At 38.7% G+C, this 26,539-nt stretch overlaps 3 protein-coding genes across 4 annotated transcripts; 2 read left to right on the top strand and 1 right to left on the bottom strand.

Annotated features, from left to right (window-relative positions):
* The first annotated feature begins 1,299 nt into the window (after positions 1–1,299).
* On the top strand, positions 1,300–9,328 carry LOC149001131 (FAD/NAD(P)-binding oxidoreductase). The gene is made up of 5 exons (XM_089140211.1): positions 1,300–1,898; positions 3,719–3,818; positions 4,118–4,213; positions 4,299–4,379; positions 8,464–9,328. The coding sequence occupies exons 1-5, from the start codon at positions 1,336–1,338 to the stop codon at positions 8,524–8,526; spliced, it is 903 nt and encodes a 300-aa protein (XP_088996337.1). The 5' UTR covers positions 1,300–1,335; the 3' UTR covers positions 8,527–9,328.
* A 500-nt stretch (positions 9,329–9,828) lies between these two features.
* Positions 9,829–14,045, bottom strand: LOC149001132 (uncharacterized). Of its 2 annotated transcripts, none has more exons than XM_089140769.1 (3): positions 13,911–14,045; positions 13,254–13,349; positions 9,829–11,571 (listed from the first exon to the last, which is right to left on the bottom strand). In XM_089140769.1, exon 3 carries the CDS (start codon positions 11,544–11,546, stop codon positions 10,599–10,601), a length of 948 nt encoding a protein of 315 aa, XP_088996895.1. In that variant the 5' UTR covers positions 11,547–11,571; positions 13,254–13,349; positions 13,911–14,045; the 3' UTR covers positions 9,829–10,598. The 2 variants fall into 2 exon arrangements, with proteins under 2 accessions (XP_088996895.1, XP_088996894.1); XM_089140768.1 differs by having other exon boundaries at positions 9,944–11,605.
* Positions 14,046–15,216: 1,171 nt separating this feature from the next.
* Positions 15,217–26,461, top strand: LOC149001133 (Endosomal targeting BRO1-like domain-containing protein). Its single transcript, XM_089139577.1, has 8 exons — positions 15,217–15,974; positions 16,192–17,142; positions 19,374–19,463; positions 21,276–21,344; positions 22,658–22,798; positions 23,260–23,308; positions 24,652–24,755; positions 25,593–26,461. The coding sequence occupies exons 1-8, from the start codon at positions 15,303–15,305 to the stop codon at positions 26,103–26,105; spliced, it is 2,589 nt and encodes an 862-aa protein (XP_088995703.1). The 5' UTR covers positions 15,217–15,302; the 3' UTR covers positions 26,106–26,461.
* Positions 26,462–26,539: the final 78 nt, after the last annotated feature.

The raw sequence follows: 26,539 nt of genomic DNA on the forward strand, positions 1-26,539 counted from the left end.
AATGTGTTCCCGTATGTATTTTTAACCACATAATAGTGGTGGGCCCATCTATGAATATTAAAAAAAGTAATGAGAAGTAGAAATCCCAAGTAGATCTCATGAGGGACTCACCACCTATTACGTGGTTGAGAAACCGTCAAGGGAGTACATTTTTCTCTCCTGTGCGAGGTGATCTAGACTCTTGTTAGAAATCATATTTTAGTATTGATATAAGCAAGTTAAACTTTTTCAAAAAGACAATAATACCCTTGAACAAAAAGCCCTACACTCAATTCGTTTATTCATCTTCCTTTACCGTTTACGACTCCTTCCTCCCAATCATAAATCCCAGTGTTTTCAATTGTAGATTGGATTGTTAAGACATAATAGAGCTAGCTTGTTGTACCTCGAACCAACCCAAACCTAGCTTAATGTGTTGACTTAAAGGTTTGGGCTAGTCTGGTCGACCCCTTTGTGGCTCATTATAAACTTATAAAAGAAAAAATAGATAAACAAAAACTTTTATTCCTATGTATGCCATAGGATTTATGTACTCAAGCTTGTTATCCATTATCATATTTATTAATTAAAATAATTAAAAAGATAAAATCCAATTAAAAGAAATGGATAGCAAAACATGATTGCCCAGCTTTATCCCTGCAAAACATATTTGTTCCTAGTGTTTTTACATGGTTATTCAGCAATCTAAAGCTAATAACAAGTAGAAACACTTCCTGCACCAATAAACTAACTTTTAACTAAGGGAGATATGCTATTACAACTTATATGTAGGACGGACTAGCATGTATTATCCACTTTTATTAATGCTAATTTTTATTCTCATAAATAAAAATTTTTATTTGAACCTTAGGTATGATTCCATATTAATATGAATTTTAATTCGAAATGAGCCGTAACCTTTTGATAATGGTCTCAAAATTATCCCAACCCGAATCCCACATATGAATAATAATAAAAAATAATTAGGGTGACCCAGGTGGATCCAACATGGGACCACCGCAATTTATGGTGAAAAAGCGTAGAACAACAGTGGGGAAATGATCCTAACTCTCAATGATAGCCTAATAGGGGAGCTGAGTGATGAATTGGGTAATTCAGGGGTGACTTTAATATTAGGAGTAAGTCAGGGAGTCGGATGAAAATCTGAAACCATGTTATCGTTAATTCGACACGTGGAACACTCAGAACCAATCGATCTTTACGTCACACAAGAAAGTGCGCATGCCGGCGCATTTTATCAGCTTGTGGTTCTTTACCTATCGGCACCCACCTTAGCGGCGGCGCAACACCGACCAGCAATCGGCTCAAAACATCTAATTCGAGAAAACAAGAGCAATGTCTTCTCTCACTCTAATCCCTGTTTCTCCTCACCAACATCGCAGCCCCCATGCCCACCTCCATCGCCACCGCCACTCTTTCATGGCTATCATACGCCACCTAAACTTGCCCCACCTGAATCTCCGCCACCACCGGCGTCGCTACCTCGCAGTCGCTGCCGCTGTCCGTCAAGATACCGCCGTCTGGACTCAAGCACCTCTCTCTGAGGTCCAGCCTGCCGCCGAAGAGCTGTTCCACGTCAGCGTTGACGTCTCCGATTCACCGGATCTCGTTTCCTCCCATATACGCCCTGGTCAATACTTGCAGCTCCGGTTGCCGGATGCTGAGAAGCCTGCGTTCCTTGCCCTCGCCTCTCCGCCGTCTGTCTCTGCTTCAAAAGGCGAATTTGAGTTCCTCGTCAAGAGTGTCGCGGGCTCTACGGCTGAGCTTCTCTGTAAGCTACGGAGAGGCGATGTGGTTGAGCTGAGCCAAGTCATGGGCAGAGGTTTCGATATCGATCTGATCTCGCCGCCCGAGGAATATCCTACTGTTCTAATGTTTGCCACTGGTTCGGGAATTAGGTTAGTATTAATTCATCAAAATCTATTCTTTTTCTCTTTGGTCCGCTCCTGAATTGCCAAAGAATTTGTTATCGAATTGCAGATTAAATTGTATTCTAGAATTAAATTCTCCTGGTAACGAAAGCCAAAAGCCAAATTTTGTTGACTTCTCATTTTCCTTCTGTCTTCTTTGTTTTTCTTGATTTACTTATCAGATAGATCTTGTCTCAATAGAACTAATTTTCTCCTGTTCTTTCAAGTTCCTAACTTGTAAATGAGGATTCTTTAGGTTAAGTTTTCAACTTGTAGATGAAAATCAAGCTCAATACCTGATCGCTAGTAAATTACCATTTTTATTTCTTAGTATTGACCTCAATCCACACTTTATTCTCTTCATTGGTTCTGAAAGATCTCTTATATGGTTTATGCTATAAGAGCTAACTTCATTACAACATTATAAGCTGCTTGAGTAAAGTTCAAGATCAATATTTTGGCGACCTAAGTTCAAAAATTGGTGTGCCTAGTGTGAGGTTCTCGCCACTTCTGGCTTGGGAGGTTCACGTGTATCCGCCTTACCACTGTTTTGCAGAGGCTGTTTTCTGACTCAAACCATCAACCACCAGTCTCTAAGAATGAAAAATAGCGACTTTGAAAACTTTTTACAAATTGACATAGATCCTGACAAACTTGTTATGTTTACATAGATTTGGGCAAATGTTCTTCCTAACCAATAATCATTTCTTTCCACTTGCTATTGACTGCTGAAAATCCCTTCTGCATGTAGATATCCCGTTAATAGTGTGTATTGTGCTCACCCCTCATCTCCTAGTTAGGGGACCAACCCTATGAAAAAAGAAAATGAAGTCCAATTATGGCCTATCTCGATTGTCAGGAAAGTCAAAACTATCCCGTTTGACAGAGTACCCATCATCAACGTGGGCTTGTGGTGCACACCCTGGCAATTCAAAGTCTCAGAAGTGTTTCCAATCGTTAATCTCCCAACCTTCTTGAACCAAGTCCTACTGAACAAAACCAGGAAGAGCAGTTACTCAGCATTGCAGAAATGGATCTTGAAGGAGATGAGCAACCTGGTGATTCAGATGCTCTTATAGATCAGTTGCAAGCCTAGGTGGTTGAGCTGAAACAGACCAGTGAACCAACTCCTCCAGCTTTGCCCAAGCAGAGGCCAGAAATGCTTGGGCACTCCTACAGCAAATCCCAATGAGCTGGAGCCATCAACACCATGGTTACCCTTATTCACATCTTAGGCCTAGATTTGTGCCACCAATAATGGATGATGATGTAGTAGACATTTCTCAGGAACCTCTGGAGCCCAAAAGGGTTAAGGAGATGAGGGAGAAGCAGCAGTCCCCCCCCCCCCCCCCCCCCCCCCCCCAAAAAAAAAAAAAAATAAATAAATAAATAAATAAAAAGAAGAAGAAAGGGCAGACTTTTGACAAGGTTACCATGGTGTTTGGGTCAGAATCTTGATGCTACAGAAACCAGGTTTACTTACCATCTGAAAAGAAAGAATAATAAAGTATTTTGTTTTTTAATTCTTCAGGATGCTAGTGAAGAACTGGATATCTTTTGCTTCAGTGATCTTATCATATTGTACTGTTATCTTATTGTCTAGATTTTGCACAATATGATTCTCTTCTCATTTGAAATTATACATGGTACTGAAATTCTAGTTGTTACATCATTTTATTCCCTTTTTGTACCAAACATGGCAGATCATCATATGTGCATCTCAACATGTGAATCAGAAGTTCTATGATAATTGATTGTTATTTATAATTTAGTTTCTGAGTATTTCTTCTTCACTTTCTTCTATGCAGTCCAGTTCGATCTGTCATTGAGTCAGGCTTCGGTGCCAGAAAGAGATCAGATGTGAGGCTTTATTATGGAGCTAGAAATCTTCAAAGAATGGCATATCAGGTGTGAAGCTTGTGTACTCAGTGTCAGGGTTGGGGGGGGGGGGGGAAGAGTCAGAGATAGTGAAGTACTTTTGATGTTTCCTTTTGCACAATTTTTTGGGTTTGTCCCCTTGGACTTCTAGAGTATGCACACACACACTTCACTGGACTTAAACAAAAAAAAGGAATAAGTACTTGATACTCATTGCTATCAATGTATACTATACTATAATACATGTGTTTCTTAATGTGTTACACCTCTACTTTATGGGCTCCCCAGACATGTAGTATTATTGTTTATGGTTTCTGTTCTTCCTACAGGAAAGGTTTAAGGATTGGGAATCGTCAGGTGTTAAGGTTGTGCCTGTATTATCACGATCAGATGATAAATGGGAAGGTGAACGTGGCTATGTACAGGTTGACTTGATTATGGCCTACTTTCTCGAATTGTGTATTTTGTTTTCTTACATTAGAGGCTTAAACTGTATTCATATTTCTACAGGCTGCTTTTGCTAGAGCCAAACAAACATACGATCCTTTATCCACTGGTGTACTTCTCTGCGGGCAAAAACAAATGGCTGAGGTTTGTTTGTCATTCAAGACCAATCAGTTAATTTCTGTAGGGATAAGTCTAGTTGTAGATCTGTCATTGGAACTTTTAGATTTTTCATTCATCATTTAAGTTTTTCTTTGTCCTTTATCCACGTTCAATGGAGGCCTATAAATGCCCTGTTTGGAGAAGTGATATAATCCAAATTGAAGGAATTAGAAGAGCTAGAGGCAGACCTAAGATAATCTTAAGAGAAGTGGTGAGAAAGGATATGCATAGCTTAGGCCTTGTATCTAACATACAGAGTTAATTGGAAGGCAAGAATCCATGTAGCTGACCCCATTTAGTTGGGACAAGGCTTGTTTTTGTTTTTGTATTTCTGTTCTTTGTGATCTTCTTTTATACTATGACGGGGGGTTTGAATAGAAAAAGAAGCTCGGGAAAAAAGAGAGGAACGAATGTATTATTTAGTGATTCACAGGAATCCTGGGGGATAGAAGGTTTCTAAAACATAAGAAACTTCCACTATAGGATGACTTTTAGAGAGAAGTGGTGAGAAAGGATATGTATAACTTAGACCTTGTATCTAACATGGCCTCAGACAGAGGTGATTGGAAGGCAAGAATCCATGTAGCCAACCTCATTTAGTTGGGACAGGGCTTGTTGTTGTTTTTGTATTTCTCTTCTTTGTGGTCTTCTTTTATACTGTGATGGGGGCTTTGAATAGAAAAGTAGCTCAGGAAAAAGAGAGGAACAAATGTATTATTTAGTGATTCACAGGAATCCTGTGGGAAGAAGGTTTCTGAAACATGAAAAACTACCACTGTAGGATGTCTTTTAGAGAATTTCGGTGCTCGCTTATCTGTAGTATTCTATCATTGATAGGTGAAAACTGCTGGGAATTTTCCTTTTATTTTTAAAGCCCATCCCTGCTGCCAATCAGAATGTGATGCACGTATCTGATCTGTTATATACCAGCTTTCTTTCACACTGGCCTTCCCAACATTGAATGCTTTATGCCTGAACTAAGGATATGTTTAATTAAGAGAAACCTGTCACAGTAAAACCTAAGTAAAGTGTATGATTTTGGGGAAAAGCTCTCCGGAATTAAGCTAGGACAGATACTTTATGAAATGGTTGTAGTATCAGAAGTTGTAGCCAGAGAAGCTATTTCAGTAGCAGCTTCTGAAATGCCCATACAAACCAAACTCATTATTGGAAAACAGAGAAATCAAACAATTTGATGAAAATGGGTGCAGGTGAATGGGAAGAAGCAGGTCAGATCATTGGTTAGTAGCCAGTTGATAGGGCACCAATATTGAGGGGCGCAAACCGAGGGATAGAATATAAGGAGTTCTAGGGTATCAATTTCAATAACAAGAAGCAGTTTGTTAGGATTTTGGGGCGTATATTAAGGGGAAGAGAAGCAATGTGAAGGGGGAAGAATTAGTGTTCTGTTTGGGGGCAAACTTGCTTGTGGAAAGGGGAAGACCCTTGGGGCATTTAGCAGAGTGTATTCAGGTATGGGGAGTCTTGTAATGGAGTTCAGTTATTGATTTTAATGCATTGGCCATTTACAATTCGTCTTTGGATCTTGTTTATACGATATAAACGCCGTGTCTGTGTGTATTTGAGTGAATCCAGTTAGGGCTTTATTCAAGGGTCCTAACAGCAGTTCAAAGGGAAGCAATTATGTGAATCATGCTCAATTGCAGGATCTATTGGAAAAGTTTGAAGATTGACAGGCCGCCTAAAATTCTCATGAGGCCTAACCATTCTAGGGGTTGCATCAAGAATGATCTAAAGAAACTCTCTCAGGGAGAGTGGGTTGTCGCATCTGTATTTGTTAGTGTGTAGATCGACAAAAAGGAGTTGTCAATAAAGAAATAAAGGTTGAGCAGAGAAACAAGCTATCAGTAAATAATCATATCCCAGCTATATATATGTATATATATTATCCAACTGAATGAGGTCGACTACATGGATCCTTATTTCTTTCCTCGCCACTTCTCTTAGGCCTTCCCCGCGCTCTTTTTAACTCCTAAAATCTGAAATCAATTGGCCCCTTTTGACTAGTCCTTTGAAAGGCCTTTGTCGCATGTGTCCACGTGTCCATGCAATCTTATCATGTACCAGTGCCATTGTTCATGGTTTCCAAAATATTTCGGTTCCGACAGTTGGTGAACAATATGTCATGCAATGGAAGAAAATTTACAGAATGGGATCAAATTTTCAGTAAAATTCAATTCTCCCAAATATCAGTTAAATGTTACCCATTTGAATTTATGTTTTGGAACAAATAGTCCACCCGGATACCATTGTTGGTCATGACCAGCACCAAGATTGGGGAGACAGAACTGGTCATCTTTGATGAAGAGTGCATCAAAATTCTTCCGCTGAGGCCAAGCCTGAAGAACAGTTTCATGCAGCGTAAGGTGTCAGGATTGGAGCTGCAGAAGTGGTTGGAGTTGAGGTGAAATACGGTGATTTCTGGTGGAGGTTTGTTCAGTTGGGAGGTAATCAGTATGGTTGTGATCTGGCCACTGCTCACATGGAAAAGTACAAGCTGGATAAGAAGCAGTAGACATCAAAGGAGGAACAATGACCCAATTTCCCCGAAATTGGAGGGTTGGAGATCATCAAGACCTTCTATGTCTTGAGTGCAATGTAGGCAACATATGAAGCTTCTAGCTGTCGAAGCTGAAGGAAGGTTGTGGGGGTTCACATCTAATGCATTGCCTTCACCAGTAGCAACAGCTGATGACGTTTGGATGAGTAACAGAAACCAATAAGTTGTTCAAGGAAGGTGGTTGGTTCACATTGAATGCTTTGCCTTTACGAGTGGCAATGGATGATGAGGATTGAATGAGAAGAGGGAAAATGCAGCAGAAGAATCAAGAAGTGACAAAGAGGAAGGTGACACACCTGGAGGAGCAGGCATGACTGCCTGGGTTTCAATGCCTTATCGGATTGAGATGGCAAATGGCGCAACTACTGTATTTCACATGCTGCATTAAAAATTAGATTACTATAAGGGTACCCAAGTTGAAGCACGAACTTCTGTAAGAATCTCTCTGCCACTGCTGCTAGTGGCTGGCCAAGCCGAGTTTTACATTTTATTTGAATGGGGTTGCAGGCCAGGGTAGGTATTGGTAAGTGACAACAGGGCTTTGGAAGGAGCAAGGCAGTGGGGTGGAGTTGCCCGTTTATGTTGGCAGAAGAAGAAATTTGATTCATTGATGCAGAATAACATATTAGGATTGAGGAGAGATGATGGGAATTGGTTAACAGGGTAAATCTGGGTCTAAAGTACCAGGGGGGGGGGGGGGGGAATCATATTTGAAAGTGTCAGAGTGTAGGGGAGTCTAAACATAGGGTAAGTTATTTGGCTTTGAATAATGTGCAGCAGAAGGTTTAAAGATTCTATTTGGAGAGTGTTGGAAAGTATATTACCTGATAAAAGAGGGGGTGGGGGTTGGATAGAGAGGGAGGTGCTTGGAGCGAAGGGGGAAGGGGGAAGGGGGAAGGGTTGAGATCATAGAGCTGAAATCCAAGGTTCCTCATCGAACCAGGATACGTAAAATTGGCTCTATTTGGTTGCGAAGGAGATTGAAGATGAGACGTGAAGTTGAATTTCCAAACCTCTGAAGGAAATTTTTAGCTATCACCCAGTATGATTTTTTCACCGACTTCAAGTCATTCCATAATTGGTCTTAAATATCACTTTCTTTTGCATCCAAATCCCCTAAAAAGTAAAATTAGAATTGTATCTAGACAGTATCATTATTAAGTAGTCTAAGAAATTTGTGTAGTTTGTACGATTATGTCAAGTAATGAGTTAATCTTTAGGGTTTGAAAATTCATTTCCCGTACTTCAACCATATGGAGCCTGAGTTTTCTTTCAATCTATAGTTATCATGGATATGGTTATTTTCTTTTGTTTAATCTTATCATAAATAATAACTAATGTACAGCCATATGTACCTGTTTGCTCATTCTCTTCACCATAACAGTCTTCATATTATACTGTTTCCGTGTAAATCTTCAATTAGTGATTCCACGTAACGCCGTTACCTGGGAATTGAGTATTGAAATTGCTTTAACTGCGTGTTTGCAGGAAGTTACTTCTCTTCTTGTGGCTAGTGGAGTTTCAGCAGAGAAAATACTGAAGAACTTCTGAGATACGTTTCAAGACACCCATGTTGTATCATAGTAGAAGATACATTCTTTGATTAAAGTGCTGAGCTTATTTATATTGCGGGAATACACAATGCTAACACATTTACAACTTCAACAGTTGGCTGCAACAACTCCAGCAGCCCCAGATATTTTATCAAATAACAGATGTTATAATCTTCCATGAGGTTACTTGCAATTTTGAAGGGTCAAGGATATCCTGCACTTCCCTGAAAGACCTAATGCCATTGAATGGCAGAGGCAGTGTTGCCCTTGTTCATTACACTCAAGGTAAAACATATTGGCAAAATATTTCTGAAACTTGGTGATATTTTGCCATTTGGGAGGATGGCAATATGAAAAACCCTTCCAAAACGAACTTTGTGCAATGTCCCTGAAAATCACTTTTATCGCCGATAATTTGGCGAAAATTTGAAAATGCAGGTACTTGACTATCTCCTGCCTACATCTTTCATGGCCGCTGCAAGTGCTACTTTTGACTCTCACTCCCACCTGTGTCTTTCTCGAGCTGGTCAAAAAAGATCTCGGAAAATGAGAAGAAAGAAACACAAATAGAAACAACTGAAAAATCATATCTTTAAGACCCTAGCTGAAACGTGAGTTAAATCCCTAACCCAAAAATAAGAACAAGAAAATAAATACAGCGGATAAGCCCTAGATCCTTTTAGAAGATAGGATTTTGATGGAGGACCTTGAGAGATGAAATGAGAGGAGCACCAGCTGTGAGGTGGAGAAGCAATTGATCTAAGGATGAGATTAAAGATGAACCACCACCGTCAATGTTTGTTCCTTCAGAGTTAAAACTCATCATTTTTTTTTACCCAAATGCCCCTAAAATGTCAGCAAAATACTGTCAATATTTTGGGGTTTCACCAGCCAACAAAACCCCCAAATTCAACGATATTTCGCACCTGATTACACCGATGCTTTGTCATCAGTATCCAAAATCAAAGGGGAAGCCATGAAAACCTACTTTTGAATTCACGAGGGGTCGCTCCTAAGATATGACTTCTATAATTCGATTATCAGTATCCAAATAAGAAAGTACTTATCATGAGGGGGTGCCTAGCATCTTAAACTCACTCCCATACAATTTGATGGTCACCATGTCCTAGGTTTGAATCCTTTTTAATCCTTTATTCTCTTGCATTAGGCAAGTGTATGCTCTTTGACTTAGGCATGGGATCACTACCAACTTTTGTGACCACTCACACAAGGCCTCTAGTGCTACTATGCTAATGGGATCCGTACTTGGGCTGATAACTTATAGGACTAATACTTGCATAAATTGAACTCGAAAGTTCGAATATTACGTAGCTAAAGGCACAAAGTCACCACTACTACATCCCATCTTGAGATCAACTCTCTATGTGGAGACAAATCTGACATTAAAAATTTTCTCTTCTCATCCTCCACACACGGTAAAACCGTAAAAGTTACTAAACGGGAAAAGTTACAGGATTGGTAAGTTCTTGAGTTCCCCTCTCCAAAATTGTTCATTATATGTTTTAGTAAGCAAAACTAAAAACATGTAGTCTAACAAATTACACTTCACCACACAAGGTAGCACAGTACCTTACTCTTCCTTCACTTGAGTATTTCACAGTTTCTAGAATCGAATTATGAGTTGGAACCGTCCTCTATTTGTTCTAAATTTTGAATGGAGGCCTAAAATATTTCTCAAGGACTAATACTACCACAAGTATTTTTGAATTGGAAGCCACATACCTATCGCAATGGAGCTAAGCTGTAACCACAGATCACATTTGGATGATGAAGAAATACTACAGGGAGAAGGGAAACCCAAAATTCTCATGGTATGTCTAGCAATAATTGTTATCCACCTCAGTTAGCCAGGAGAATTATCCCGCCAAAGAAATAGAGGGAAAAAAACAAAAGAGAAATAACCGAACCAACGCTTAATTCTTGACCATCTTTTGTTGGCTGATGCATCTCAAATAATCTTTCAACTCAGTTACTGCTATTGCCATTCCTGAGGTTCCCATTCACCTTGTCTGCATTCTGTGGCAGATGCGGTTCAAATAATCTTTCAACTCAGTTACTGCAATTGCCATTACTGGCGTTCGCATTCACCTTTTCGGCATGCTGATCATCATTCACCAACTTCCCATTCTGTTCTAGCAAATGCTGTGGGTGATGATCACTTCCATTTATACGTTGAGGCCGATGGTCGTGCCTACGGTGGTGATGATGTCGGTGATGGTGGGGATTATATCTCTTATGCTTCTTTGGTTCGTCGTGGTTATCATCTGATGAATTCCCCAAGGATCTACTCCTTCCTCGCTTGTGATCCAATTCAGCAGAGCTAGAACCATCTGCACTAGCTCGACGATGGTGTCTGCGGTGCTTTGAATGATGCTTATCATCATCAGAATCCAATGAGGAATCGTCATCACTGGATCCACGATGGTGCTTGTGGGGCCTAGCATGATTTCTCCCAGATTCTGCAGAACTTGAATCATCCACACTAGCTCGATGATGGCGTTTACGGTGCTTTGCATGCAAATTCTTATTATCATCGGAATCAGATGATGAAGAATCGTCATGACGACGTTTGTGGTGCCTAGCATGATTTTTCCCAGAATGCTCATCCTCACTCTCATCTCTCAACTCTGAATCATATTTTGAGCTAGACTCCCTATGCCTCCTCTTGTGAACTCGCTTCTTCCTGCGATCTTCCTCGGACAAACTCTCGGAGTCATCACTCTGTCTTGTGGAGTGCTTGCTTGGCCTACGCATGGATTTCCTGCGCTTCTTGTGTGCTCTTTTTGCTGCCTTCTTCCCTGCATCATTGCTATCACTATCACTGCTATCATCAGATGATGATGCAGATCTTCTCTTATGCTTTGCAGCTTTCAGCTTCTTCTCTTTTGCCTCAGCAGCAGCTTCAAGCTTCTGTTCCCACTTCAAGGGGGCTTCTTTCTTCTCCAGAATTCTCTTCTTTTTCTCCTCAACCAACTGGATGAACTTCTTGCTATCCATTTGGGTTCCAAAAACAGATCAATATCTGCATTTTGGTAAGATGATGACCAGAAGTACATCTCACAGAAGAGAAAAATCAATGTTAGTTCTTCCATCAAATTCTGTCGCAAAATAATAGTAATAATAGGTAAAATAAAAAAAAAAAATACAATACAAATTCTAATGCTGGATGAATAAAAAACCCTGCCATTAGAGTAGTCAATATTTTTAGGTCGGAAAGTCTCATACACAATCTGAAATATTGTAATTATCTACAAACAAAATAGAAGCAAGTAATAAATTATAATTCAGACAGTTGATCGCCTAGAGGAAGGACCAATTCTGTAAATATCAAAATGGTTTAATTCTAGCTTTCAAATTTTGGAACGACGCCATCCAACTATAATACAGAGACCAAGAAAGAGATAAAAATTGAAGGATTGAATACACAGGTAGAAACAAAAACGTATCAAATTTATCTCCAAGTAACCCATGATTTCTTCATCTCATCTCATCCCCAGTTTTATAACCTCAGCAAACAAATAAACCTAAACACCGGAACCCATGATTTCTTCATCTCATCTCATCCCCAGTTTTATAATCTCAGCAAACAAACAAACCTAAACACAACCAGAAGACCTAAACACCGGAATAAGGCATGGAAATCGCCAGGCCAGCTGAGAAACATAACAAGAATTTAACAATTTGACAATTAATTTATTTACCGGTAACATTTTTTTCAGGCAGATGGATATTTAAACAAACAAAAAGGGGGGAAATAGATATTATAAAGAAAACCTATTTCGGGGTATCTGGGGTTTTCTTCAAATGTGCACTTCAGACTATTAGCCTCACTCAGTTCAGATCAAAACAACTTTGGGCAAATAGAACTCCATCACTTCACATCACTGACACAAAAGAAGATACTATATCCCAAACTGCTTTAAGAGGTATATGGAATCCAGACTCAAATGCTTTCACCAGCAGCAATGGCCTAACTCTCCAGACAAACCACATGAAGTCCCAAAAAACCACAAATGCCCTAAAACCAATTGTACCAAATGCACCTCACAGCAGTCAGAAGATCCTTAAATCTTCAAGAAGAAATCTAGAACAGCCTTACACTCTAACTAGGAGCTTTAACATACCCAAACTCAATCAGATCTTTTGCAATAATGTAGTGGGTTAAAGCATTGCAGCAATCCCCCCCCCTGGTATTCTCGATTGGGGGCAAATCAACAAACCTAGAACCTCAAACAGATCACAGCAATCCTCTTTAAATTCTCCATGTGGGATAATTCAAGAGACTTATAATCTCAGAGAAGGTTTCATATATATTATCCCCCCCCCCCCAACCTCCTACTTGTTCCAATGCATGCCACAAGCATAACTTTCTTGCTCAGCAAAAATCTATGCATGTTTTTTAAACCATAGTTAACACTGGTTTATGATTATGGCATCTGCCTACATGTTCGTGCGCACTCAACTACACCAAGACAAGGAAAAATCCCTCTATTCAGTAACATATTGTTCATATCTCTTGTCATGTCCCCTGAGACAATTACAATTTAACACGAGAGTAGAAACTTCAAAAAGTTGAGAAGGGATGTCAGTTAAGTATATTGTGTTATGACATATAGAGGCAGCCTACAACATGAATTGCAAATCCTCAAAGAACACAGAACAGCAAAAATAAAAAACACACGAAGCTGCATCCAGCTTTCTTACCTTATGCAAAAACCTTAGATGCACTAAGCAAAAACTTTCTTGAAGTCAACAAAGAAAAAGGCTGCTTCCTCCTTTCTCCCAAGCAAAGAGCTTGACCTAAAATCCACAAAGTAAAATTAACGCAGATCAATCAATACGACGACAATATCGACAGTTAGGGAAAACAAAAGCACGCCAAACAGTTAAATAAACGCTTATTTAAAATATTAAGCACCATTTGAAACTTAATCGTTTGGATGTGATGCTAAATCTCTGAAACCCCAACTAAGCAAACCCCGAAGCCAAACAACGAAGCAAATATATGCACTAGACTAATCTTCAACCCTGGATCAAGCATGCCCCTGACACTAACGCACTAAAACCCAACACTACGAGACAAGTGACCATATGAGACGGAACCTCAGCAAAGGTAGAAACGTTGACCAGAGAAATCCGTACCAGTACAAATACTACAGCTAAAATCCCATTAGATGAAACATCGACCATAGAGAAAGAAATAGAGGTGTTAAATATCAACAAAACATATGCATGAAAAACTAAACCCTATAAGAACGCCCAAACACGAAACCCTAAATCCGACAACCAAAAAAGTGTAAACGGGAAAAGCTTACGATTCAGGAGTAAACACCCTAAATTTATACCCGTTAAAATTTATACCTGTTAAGGAAGAAACATAGCAGAAGACAGAAGCTCGAATTGCAGGTCGAAGTAACGGATGAAATCGCCTCCGCTGCACTGAGACCCTTTCAATCAAGTCTCTGACGGGCTTCGATCCTCGCTCTAGCTCTCCCACTCTCTCAAATATTCGAATGTCTCGTAAATCGGACGTCAGATCTTATATAGCAAGTAACGGATGCGTAATGCGCACTCGACCTCTTTAGTAAGGCGATGCACAGTGACGGATCTACTGGCAGACTTGGCCCAATTCCAGCCCAGGCCCATCCAAACCCACTCCGGGTCCAAGAGGATGCCCATTTAGCGTCCACCAGGTCTGCCTCAAACCGTTTATACATAAAATTATGAGTAAATTATATATGGACCCCTTGGTTTACAATCAACTATATTTACTCCCCCTTCCAAAAATTCGATTGTAATTGCACTCCTACTATTAAGTATTAATGATCGAAGTTAATGATGTTATGACTAAAAACTATTTGAACTACCAATTTTACTCTTCTTTATTAAAATATTTTTTTCAATACGGAAGATTTTTTCCATTCATGTATTTTTTTTTGTATCTTCTTCCTCAAGAAGATAAAATTAGCTTTTTAACCCAAAAATACTTTTTGGATATTCTCTTTATTTATTCTCAGGTCGATATTGTTTCTAGTTTGTATTATTTGTCCTCTACATAGTTTCACAAGTATTATTCATCAGTGTTTGCTATGCAACTTTGTAGTTATATTAATGGAAACCTAAAATTTCAATGCAATTCTTCTACAAATCCATGCAATGAAATTTTATAATTAAATAGCATATCCTTGTAAATACAGATTAATATCTCTTATTTTTTAATAATACTTTGATTCTAATGTAAGTATGAAATTACATTTTATTTCCATTTGTCAAATTTTAAAAAAAATTCAATATGATATTTAAAAAAATATTTTACTCAAATAGATTATGTTTTTGAAAATAATTATTAAATCTTAAATTATGTGATTTATATTTTTTTGTCCAACTAAGTCTAGCATGAAGTATCCAAATTATCCTTGATATTTCATTAGTTCATGGTAGAATATTTGTTGGTAGGAGTTCACGGTAAAATATTAGTTGAGCAGAAAAATTATCACAATATTTGAGAGTTGACAATTATTTTCAAAATTTTCTTTATAATTTTTACTCTCTAAGGCTAAGAATAGTAGACATAATTTGATACAAATTCAGGGGTGTATATGTAATATCCTTTAAAATTACGGGAAGAATTGGTTTCCCATAAGATGATTCCTGTATTCGACGAAATCTGTTTCAATTTTGTTTTCTTATTGACAAAGCTATCCGTCTCACTGTTCTAATCTTAACTCTTCTGTTCGTTTCGAGACTCCAACAATGGCCGCTCCGGCGTCTTCGTCAGCGGCGCCGAGCCTGATGCTGGCGATCCACGAGAAGAAAACCAACTCTGTTGAGATCTATCGTCCTCTACGCCAATTCATTGCTATCAACTACTCCGAACGCGAAGCTCAGAACCTCGAAGATGATCTCCAAACTGTCAAGCATATGAGGTCTGATCTCGAACGCACCGCCGATTCACTCGACGTTCGCCGTGATCTTCTTCAGAAATACTACAAGGCTTTATGTGTTATGGAGTCTCGTTTCCCAATTTCTCCTGATAAAGAACACATAAATACCATAAATTTCACCTGGTTTGACGCTTTCAAGAATAAAAACAAGGCATCGCAGCAGAACATCCATTTGGAGAAGGCAGCTGTACTCTTCAATCTTGGCGCTGTTCACAGTCAAATCGCTCTTGCTGCTGATCGATCTACTGCAAGTGGTCGAATTCAGGCTTCTCACTCCTTTATGGCATCGGCTGGGGCGTTTGCATTTCTTAGGGATAACGCGTCAATGAAAGCTTCAATTGGTCAGTCAACGCTAGATATCTCTGCTGAGTGCGCTGGAATGCTTGAAAGGCTTATGCTTGCTCAAGCGCAGGAGTGCGTCTTTGAAAAAGTTACCTTGGAAGGCAAATCACCTGGTCTTTGCGCCAAGATTTCTAGGCAGGTGAGTCAGGACTCAAAATTTGGGCATAATTGCAATTCAACTAGGAAAAAGAAAAATGAATATGAACTGTTGAATCGGATCGAAATAGAGATCCTCAAGATTAGTGATTCAATTAAATAATCCAAAAAGAGCTCACCTTTGAAAGTTCCATGTAATTCTTATTCTTAGTCTCTATCTTTTCCTTGATATGTGTTGGCTGTATGAGGAGTGAATGCAGGTTGGGATATTCTACGAGGAAGCTTTTGCAGCTTTAAATGTTGCTCCTTTGAACCAGCATTTCGACCGTACTTGGCTATCACATGTGCAGCTGAAGGTTGCCCACTTCTATGCTGAAGCTTGCTATCGTTATGCTTTGGAATTGCATGAGAAAGAAGAGATTGGTGAGGAAATTGCACGGTTGAAGAGTGGAATTAGTGCACTAGCTGATGCAAAGAAATCTACGAAAGGAGTTGCAGCTCAACTTATAGAAGCAGTTAATCGTTTAGAAGCTGATATTAATCGCAATCTTGAGAGGGCTGTGAAGGAAAATGATCGAGTTTATCTAATGAGGGTTCCTGGAGCCAATACTTTATCGCCTCTTCCGGTTGTTTCACTGGTCAAGTCCACACCAATGGCTGATGTCTTGGACGCAAGCAAAGAAAAGTTGTTTGCAAGTCTAGTTCCTGACAGCAGTGCGAAGGCACTATCAAGATACACTGAAATGGTTGATGACATCATTCGGACTCAAGCTGAGAAATTGCAACAAGGGAGTGAGATAGCTCGAGTGAGGCTGAAGGAAATGGACCTACCTGAATCTATTCTTGCGTTGGAAGGAAATAGTACTCTACCAGTGGATCTTAAAGAAGATGTTGAGGCTGTTCAGATCAGTGGGGGACCAGCTGGTTTGGAAGCCGAGTTGCAACAACTTAGGGATTTGAGAAGGGTTAACCATGAATTGCTGGTGCAGACTGAAGAGATGTTGCAGAAGGAAGCAGCGGAAGATGCTCAATTCCGTAGTCAGTTCGGGACACGATGGACCCGACCTCAATCCAGCACACTGACAAAGAACTTGCAGGACCGCCTGAACAGATTTGCTGCAAACCTTAAGCAAGCTGCAGAAAGTGATTCACGGATTGAACGTGCTGTGAGGGATCATTCAGCCCTGATGTCAATCCTTGACCGACGGCCGGTATGTTTTGTTGACTTAATACTGAATGTTTTGATCCTTATTCTGAGCATTGCAGTGATGTCTTTTCATGTGGTTTTTCAAATTTCCAACACCATAATACTGTTAATGCATATACCTTTTCCTTAAAGTAGAATGATTGTCATTCATTTCCTAGAATGTTATCTTGGGTGAATGGAATTTTTTAGATGACAGGCAGATGATAGCAGACAATTTCATTTAAATTTTGTTATGGAATCTATTCTAGCAGAAGAACCTATCTTATGCCTAGCACATGACTATGAGGGTCATGCTCATGAGTCTTGCTTATCCAGTTTGAAGTCCATAATTTGATTAACTATTTAATTAACATTACATGTATACCCTCCTTCTGTGTCCTAATTTGTAATTCTAGTTTGGATCAGTGAGAGTGGTTTTTGCATGTCAAAACCATGTGAAAAGGATAATATAGACGTTGAATTAAATCGATCAATTTTGAGCTCTAAAGCCCTGGTAAGATAATGAATTTGGCTAAACTGAACTTGACTGGACCTTCTAGCAGTACCCAACCATAGTTCGAGCTTTTGCTGAGATCTTGGTATTTTCTCAGTTTTTCAAGCCACCGAAATGAAAATGGATGCAAAGCCTATGGTATACCTTGCTTTGTAAAATTCATATGAAGTTCGGTGATAAGTGTGGGAAGAGATCCAAGGTAGTGAATTCCCAACTACAGCTGGGTTACATTAAGGATCAGCCTTAAGCCTTTATCTTTGCACTTATCTTGAATGATTTAACCGTAGGTAATCATGATGAGGTTCCTTGGTTTATGTTTCATTTTTTTCTTCTTTTAATATGATATTGTTTTGGTGGATGAGGCAAGCAAGGATTAAGGTCAAGTTGGAGTTATGGAGACCAACTTGGGATCATAAGTTTTTGAGCTAAGTAGAAAGAAGATGGGAGCATATGGTGTGCAACTTTGGTTACACTAGGATGGGTAACGAGGTGGCACAACTTGATGAGAGGAAGACTCTTCAAAGTGACTGGGACAAACCACCAACCCAACTTGACTTGGACTTTTATTAATTAAGACTTGGACTCTAGGTGGGGTTCCTTTATAGATTAGGTTCCCACCTCATTACAAGGACTCTTTAAATGAGACTCTATTAATAAAGGCAACTCTTAATCAAAACAAACTCCTAAAAGATAATGAATCTTATCTTATCCACAACTAACTAACTTATAATGGACTTGGACTCTTCATAACTTAAAATCTACTAACCTAAATAAAAATAAATAAAATTAGATCCATAACCCTTGGATTGAGGGGGTTCAATCTAGGCCCATATTGAGCCCTCAAAGGGCTGAAAAATGACCAAAATAACCTTGAGGGGGATTAGGCCAGCTTTGGATTGGCTTCGTTGGGTCTGAATTTTGAGCTCAAATATTGGGGCCCAACCCTAGTTACATTTAGAGGATCTAGTACCTTTCTCATTCGTCAAATTTCATGAAAAATGAGTGTGTTGTATAAGTCATAATTTGTCCAAAGTAGTGAAAAGTTGGACTCTGCCACTAACACTTTTTAGTGCATATTATTACCTATTAGAGGTGATGATATGCTTGTAGTTTTGAACCATTCTGCCCCTGCTGCATATTTGTATTGGGTTTAAACTTCATTAGCAAGATGAATGTCGAGGCCTATTCACATGAGTCTTCATGTCGATCAAAGTCTCCCAAATGGTAAGATTTTTGAGCCTTCTGTCAAGGGGCATATATATGAAGCATTGATCCCACTTTTTGTTAAGAAGTTGTTTCCTTGTTCGAACTGTGACCCTCAAGTTGCAATAGAGCAACTGAGCAACCTTACTGTTGTGTAAGGGCCTGTCCTCCAATGGCAATTGACTAATGGTTTGTCATAATTATATTTTCCCCATTATGTCATTTCCTATGATGGTTCAGTACTAAACAGGTGAAGTGAAGAAAAGAAACAGAAAAGAAAAAGAAAGAAAGCTACAAAGGCTTCACTTTCTTTGATCTAACAAACCCATAATTGGAGTGCTTCTATTATTTCATTTTTGATTATTCATAATTGAAATTTTCAAAAAAAACTAGACAGGCTTTATGGCTATACCTGATCTTGTTGATCTAGCTTTAAGAATAAACCATGCTGTAAATTCAGATTCATTTTGGTGAAATATATATCTTTGGAATTTTGGGAATTCCTAACCCATCTTATTTGGACTTCTTTACTGCATCAGATAGAATCTGCCCTTCCAACTTTGGCAAGGCCAATAATGTCTTTGGATGCCACTGAAGACGCCATTGTGGGATCCCTGAAGCAGAGCTTGGTAATTTGATCTTTAAGACTGTACAACTTGAATTGTTATATAATTCTTGCTCATAGTGAGAGGTCTGTTTTAAGATTTTACCTCCTTTATTTTTTAACCTTATATTTTATATTGTTGATTATTCTGGATCATATTATGCACCCACTTTACATCGAGATTCAAATTAATTGTTTTAACGGCCTCTTTTGAGTATTTGACATGTTTTGTTGCCTTCCATTCTTTGAACTAACTATGGTTCTTCCAGTACTTCACTTCACAGAATGAATATGTTGATGAATGAAGACTATAATATGTCTAGCACGAAAAGTCAACCTTGAGTGGGAAAAGTCCAGTGGGAGAGTGGTTGCAACCAGTATCAGATTAATAGTGAATACAGATTAAATGACAAATTTCCATTAACGTAAGAGGATAAGCAGGAGAAGAAAGAGGGTGGGGGGATTGGATATTTGAACCCTGGGTCTCTCACCTACAGCTATCTCCAAAGTCTCCGTTTCTCTTGCAATATAAATGACCCACTTATAGCTTGGCTAAAGCTTTATGAGAAATAAAGGTATAAAAACAAATAGAAACTACTTATCAAAAGCTAAGGAAACTAAACAGAAACTCCCTATAAAATTAAAATAGAAGCTCCTAAAATAGTAACGAAACTGAAATTTGAAACTGCCTCAGATTCTATTGCAATGAAATAAAATATTACTTCCAAAAATGAAAAATAGGATCTAAACTATAGCTGCATCAGGATAGAATTATTCTCGAGTTGATGGATTCACAAAATAAAGCATCCCTAAACAAGGCAAATATTGCCTGTGATGCTGTCCATTGTGAACAGTTCTTTTGGTAAATTCTTCTTCATTTTTGCATCTATCTGGAGTTTGGCTGCCGTATCTGATTCTCCATTGAACCAGCATAAATTTGTCTAGTGCCTTTCACAGCAGCCGCTCGCACAACCTTACTGGGCTGGTTTTGAGGCATGTTCTTATGGGTACCTATGGACTTTTCATCAACCTCAATTTCCTAACCTGCCTCTCCCCTCCTCCACACACACACCCACCCACGAAAAGAAGATTCTAATATGGTTTTGTTGGATTTGAGGAAATTGGTTTCTGTCTTTTATTTGTTTGTTTAAGATGCCAGCGTGCTTGTTCATAGATTTGTTGTGAACTGGCATGCATGTTGATGTCCTCGATAATCAACTCGCAAGGTGGTAAGCTATTCATAAACTCAAGAGTATTTACGTCTTTTGTTTAGCATTTATGTCAACATAACTCTGTTAAGGTATTTCTTGGGATGTAACTCCTCCCTGCTAGCTGTTGCATCTTCCTGCTTTTTGGTCTATACATAAGGTTATATTTGTCTTTGTTGAAATTGTCTTGTGAACACGTCAATGCAGACGTGTATTTATGGTCTATGTGATTCAGGAAACAAGATCGAGGTAGGAAGTAGTGATAGTTAACAGCCTGGAAGAGTAAAAGACCACAGATGCATTACATTGTGTTCATTTCAATTGTACCGAACCCAAATAATACTTATCCAGCAAGACCTAAAAGGCTAGAAGTGTGTTGTTTTATATGCTCTTCCTGTTCATAGTGAAAAACCCATCTTTCACCTTGTCTTATCCCTTCTTCTTTTCCCTCTTTATGCTTTTTATTTTTCAGTTTTTCTTTCTGCAGAAGAAACATCTATGCAAAGCCAGAAAATGATCAGAGATCTACTGATATAATTTTTGTGGACCTTTTCTATTGGAGTCAGCTTAATTGCACTCACAGCTTGAACTACTTTTGGGTTTTCTGCTGATCTGTTTATTCTCTGCAGAGGCAATTGGAGACCCTGGGTGCACAAAGGGCTGGTCTTGAAGACATGCTTAAAGAGATGAAAAGGAAGGTGGGTTTGAATTGTGATTGATATTATGTTATATTTTCCATCTTCTGGATGGCCATTTTTACTTGAAAATACACGTGCCACTTTTTGAGTACATATTGTTTTGTTACCATCTGGAAACTCTAACCACAACACCTATCTTGTATGTTTGCTCATGTTCAATCATTTGTTTGTAGTCTAATGTGTAAAGATGCAGTTCTAACCATTTTGGTTATATTGTAACTATTGCTTAGAAAGACTAGTCTGAGCTCAGTTAGCTCCTTGTAAGCTATCCTGGTTCATTTTAGCTCTGGAATTGAGAATGAGCATGGGTTAAATATACACAAGAGAAATTGTTGGTGAGAGACTGGGTTGAGCTGGATATCAAACCTAAGTAAACTGGTTAGCATTTGGAATCAGGGGAGTTGTTCGCTTTACTTCTCTGTCAGTCAACCAGTGTTTCAATGCTTTGTTTTGCTGAGAGTTGCAGTTAAACCTCATCAGACTTGCATGGTGGGGAAGCCATATTTAATATGCTGTGCTCTTTCTGAATCTTCTGCATCATCATCCGGCCACTGATCCCCTGAACTTTCTAAACATTAGTATCTGAGCTGTCCTTATTTCCTGCCATCACTTTGACTAAGAAATGTTTGTTTGAGATTGATTTGATATTTTTAGTGACAAATTCTCATTCGCTTGGAACAAAAAAGCTGGATAAAGTATAACTTTTACTGTGAAGTAGTGGTGGACAAATCAATATTATCATCCTTGTATTTGAATACATTAAATTAATCTCATCCGGAAGATAAGTCCATGGTGATACTAGCTCACTGAAAAAAATATGGACTTACCTATTTGCTGGCACCTGGATCTGAGTCTCTCTCTCTCTTTTTAATTTTTATTTCCAAGGTTTCAAAGTAGTTTAAAACTTTATGCTTTTTAGTTTATGCCAGTTTCCCCTTTGTGAAATACCACTGTGGTTGGTAACCTGGTATCCTGTGGCATGGTGGAGACATAGTCCATGGGTCATTTTCTATGCAGTGAAACCTTTCTGTCTTTCTTTGAGCTGAAGAATGGAGGACCATATCCATAACTTCTTACTGAAAATTAGCTCAAAATCTTTCTTTGAAGCAAAGCTGATTTGGAGAGTTGCTATTCATTATGTAAACATTGGACAAGTTTATTCATTCTCTGGGTTTGTGGTTTGCTGGTTTTATGCTTCTCCTCTTCTTAAAAGGAAAATGGGGCTTATTAGCTTCTTGTTCTATTGATTACGTCCCTGGTGACTACTCTATTATCTGTCGTTATTTTTTTTTTTTTGTTGCATTTCATTGCAGGATGAGATCCTGCCCAAATTGATGACATCTACTGGCTCATATGAGGACCTATTCAGGAAGGAGATTGCAAAATATGATCATATTTGTGTGGAAATTGCTCAGAATATTGAGGCCCAAGAACAGTTATTGATGCAGATCCAGGTCAAGTTATTTCCTGATCTTGGTATTTAAAAATTTCTGCTCTCTTGTAAGTGGTTGAGTTTGTATTTGCACCATTTTGTTAATTAGTTAGAACTTTTCTGTAGTGATTATATTGGGAGAAATGTATGAGATATCAGGTGAATCTTATGTTCATTATGGAAAATATTTCATCTTGAGTTCAGCCATCAACTTTCTGGTGGTAGTTCATGTTTTTTTTAGTTCTTCTTCCTTTGTTTTTGGTAGATCATGTTAATGCGTAGATCTTAGATTCTTTTTAATTTGGCCATTGCGAGTATTGAGTAATGTTTTTCAGTACTGTTAATGATGAAGTGTGCTACTTTATTTTTCAATTGCATAACTTAATCTTTCTACCCCTCAAGAGTTCTTTGAACCAATATTTATGGTTAAAATTTCTGATTGATCTAAAATTACCAATATGGTTTTGTTATCTTCATTTCCAGGCTCAAAGTGATGATTTTGCTGCCGTTTTTAATCTTGAAGACTACAAAGGTAACATTTACTGTTAGAAAAATCTCATGGAAATAATTATTTTTCCAAAAACAATTTTTAGTAGAGAAGCAAAAAATTTCTCATTATTGAATGTTCATTTTATGTATGTTTGTATATACAGAACATACTTCCCTTTTCCCTGTGCCTTTTTTATTATTTTATTATATATATTTTTTAATTTATTTCAAATAGATTTTTTTCCCCTTTTCTAGGGGACACTGATGATGGCTTGTTTCTATAGACTTGAATGTTAGACGAATGCTCTAAGACGGGGAATATTTGTTCCGTCTAAGGGACCAGAAGTTCTTTTCTTCTGAGGGGTTTGGAGAAAAAAAGAGAGGGGGGGGGGTTGTTGGAAGTTGAGAGGGCTGCCAAAAGGGGTCAATCTGTTATTCCTTCTCATCCAGTCTTCGCACTGGGGTTGTTGGTTGTTGGAAGTTGAGATGGCTGCCGAAAGGTTTGCATATGTTGTTTCTTCTCATCCAGTCTTCACAGTTTTGAGCCAATAACCTTTGCCACATTGCAAATATAGGATGTCTTGAATGTGCTCTAAATGAAGTAATCTCTTTTATTCTTCTTCATATTTTTTTTTCCTTCAAAATTCTCTGTAAATCAAAAGTGTGTGAGAGAGAGAGATTCTCTGACTCAGTGAAATAGGTGGGGCTGAAGAAGTAGTATCATTTTGGATGGACATCTATGCCCATGACTACACTTTTCCCCTTTTGTACACAAAGCAAATAGATGGACTCTTCTTTTTTGGCAAGAAAATAAATGGACTTTTCAGTGAGCCCTTTTACTAACTAGCCTCTTGTTAAACACAAAGTACAGATATAACTGAGATAAGGAAACCCATTCACCATGCCCTGCATTTAGTATTAATATAAATAAATGTGGTCATGGTTCAAGGAACCGGTATCAGGTCGGCCGACATGGTCCAGTTCCTGACTGATACGATTCTGATCCTGGGGTGATATTGTAAATAAAACTGGCAATAAGAATCCTTCCCCCATGTTCTATGCCAAGTATAACAGTAAAGCTAAAATTTTTCATTTTTAGCCTTTCTCATGTTTATAGGAAAGGGTGTGGCTTTGCTTCCTGTTTGTCAATTACCCAGGGTTTTTCTAGGTTTTGTTAGGAGTAGTTTCCAGGTGTACTGAGCCCAGCTTATCTCGTTTGTATCAATGCTTTTTCCTCTTAAAGAACAATTTGGTTGTCAATGAAAAAGTTCTTCATTTCATGGAGTTCAAGTTTTTGGTTTTCCTGTGACCTCACTTGATATTTTGATTCAAATCTAGAAGTTTGTCTTCTACATATAACTAATTTCTGTAGAATCTCTGTTTCAGCATCTCGTGAGAAGTGCTATAAACAGATATCAGCTGCCATAGCAAAGTACCGAGAAATCAAGGAGAACATTAATGAGGGATTGAAGTTCTATGTCACTCTCCAGGTAAGAAATTGTTGTCTGTATCTTGCTTTGTTCCTTGCTATATTTAGTTCTTGGATATCCATTACCTTACCTGTAACAGGAAGGTTACTGTCACTCCGGAAGAGAGGTCTGGTTATTAGTCAATGACCTTTTTTGTGTGTGTGTGTGTGTGTGTGTGTGTGTGTGTGTGTGTGGTTGTCTCTGTGTGTGAGTGGTAGAAAATTTGACTAATTTGACTAATTCCTGTAACATGATTTTTAAAGGTACCTGTTGATAAATTTTCATGATATAATTATTTCTTTTATCAGAGGTGATAATTTGCTAGGATGTCCCTGTGTTTTATTCTAATTGAAAGGATATGGATGGCTTTGTTTTCTGCAAAATACCACTGCTTGGAGTGTCCAACTTTTTGCATTTTGATTTTGCAAATTTGATTATGGAGGTTTAAGTTGTCTGATTTTGATGTGCCTCTGTGGATTTTCTTGCATTTCCTTGCCTTGAAATTTCTATGAATCAAAGTCTGAAATTTGACATGCTGAAATTTTTGCGAGGAAACTGGTGGCTTTGTGAATGGTGGATCCAAGCTTTAATGCATTGGAACTAATTTTCTTAACTTCTGGCATGGTGAATTCATTAATTCCCTTGACTTTAAGCAAGTAATGAGTTCTGTTACTGATTATTTGCTTAATAGATGGGAATTGTTTGAGTCGCTGATGCTTTGGCGTGGAGGGTGTTGATGATGTATTTGAGACAGTAGCGAGAGTTAATATTTTTTTGTTTTGCGAGCTTGAAACTTGACAATTTGGTCATTTGGTAAACCATGGTGAATTGATGGTGCTCTTTTTGTTTACTGATCAGGATGCCATCACCAATGTAAAGCAGCAGTGTAGTGATTTCATAATGACAAGAAACATCCAATGCCGAGAAATGAGTGAAGATGTCCAGAGGCAAATGGCAGGTCTCAACTTCCGGGACAGGGGTGCCAGTGGGTATAGCAGTAACTACCGTTCAGCACCCCAGCAGCCGGATCCTCAGAGCTCCCCACATCCTTCCCATCCCCAGACCCCTTACTACCGTTCAGAAGAGCAGCCTCCAGCAGCTGGATATGGTCAGCCGCATCTGCCCTATTCCTCTCCGCAGCAGCAAATGCCACCAGGCCCTCCACCACCTTACCATCTTCCAGCTGCTGGTGGTCCTTACCCTCCCCAGCCTCAGCAGCAACCTGCTGATTACGGGCAACCTGCTTATCCTGGTTGGCGAGGACCATACTACAATGCCCAATCGCAGCATCCCGGGACACATCCTCCAGCTCCTTACACCGTTCCACCTACTTATCCTCCCCATCAAAGTGGATACTACAAGCGCCAATAATGTAGAATTTGGCATTTGATTCGATTGTTTTCTGTGTTATTATATTCTCCATTCCTTGTTTTGCCAATCTCCATAGCTGTTATGGCCACCTACCTGAACTCTCAAGCTCATATGTACATGCTGTGCTGCCACATCGTTAATAATGCTGTGTATAGATGTTTTAGACATGTTTTGTACCTTCTGAATGACATTAATGTAGGTGTGTGCTCGAAGTTTTATTTGTTGAAGGGGAAAAACAATCGTATAGCTGTTTTTGCTCGCAGTTGGATTTTTATATAGTTTAATTTTATGTATTGTAAGCTTACAAAGATTCTTTCATTCTCTGAAGATGCATAGAAAAAGATACATAATTTTCAGGGCTGTGTCTGGTTTGGAGTTAAGGCAAGGGAAACTTAGGATGTTGTGGTCAAACTCCTTAAAATTTCGTAGTGTTC

Source organism: Hakea prostrata, chromosome 11 (assembly GCF_041222555.1).
Source record: "Hakea prostrata isolate BN-2017 chromosome 11, UWA_Hpros_2, whole genome shotgun sequence".
Taxonomy (NCBI): domain Eukaryota; kingdom Viridiplantae; phylum Streptophyta; class Magnoliopsida; order Proteales; family Proteaceae; genus Hakea; species Hakea prostrata.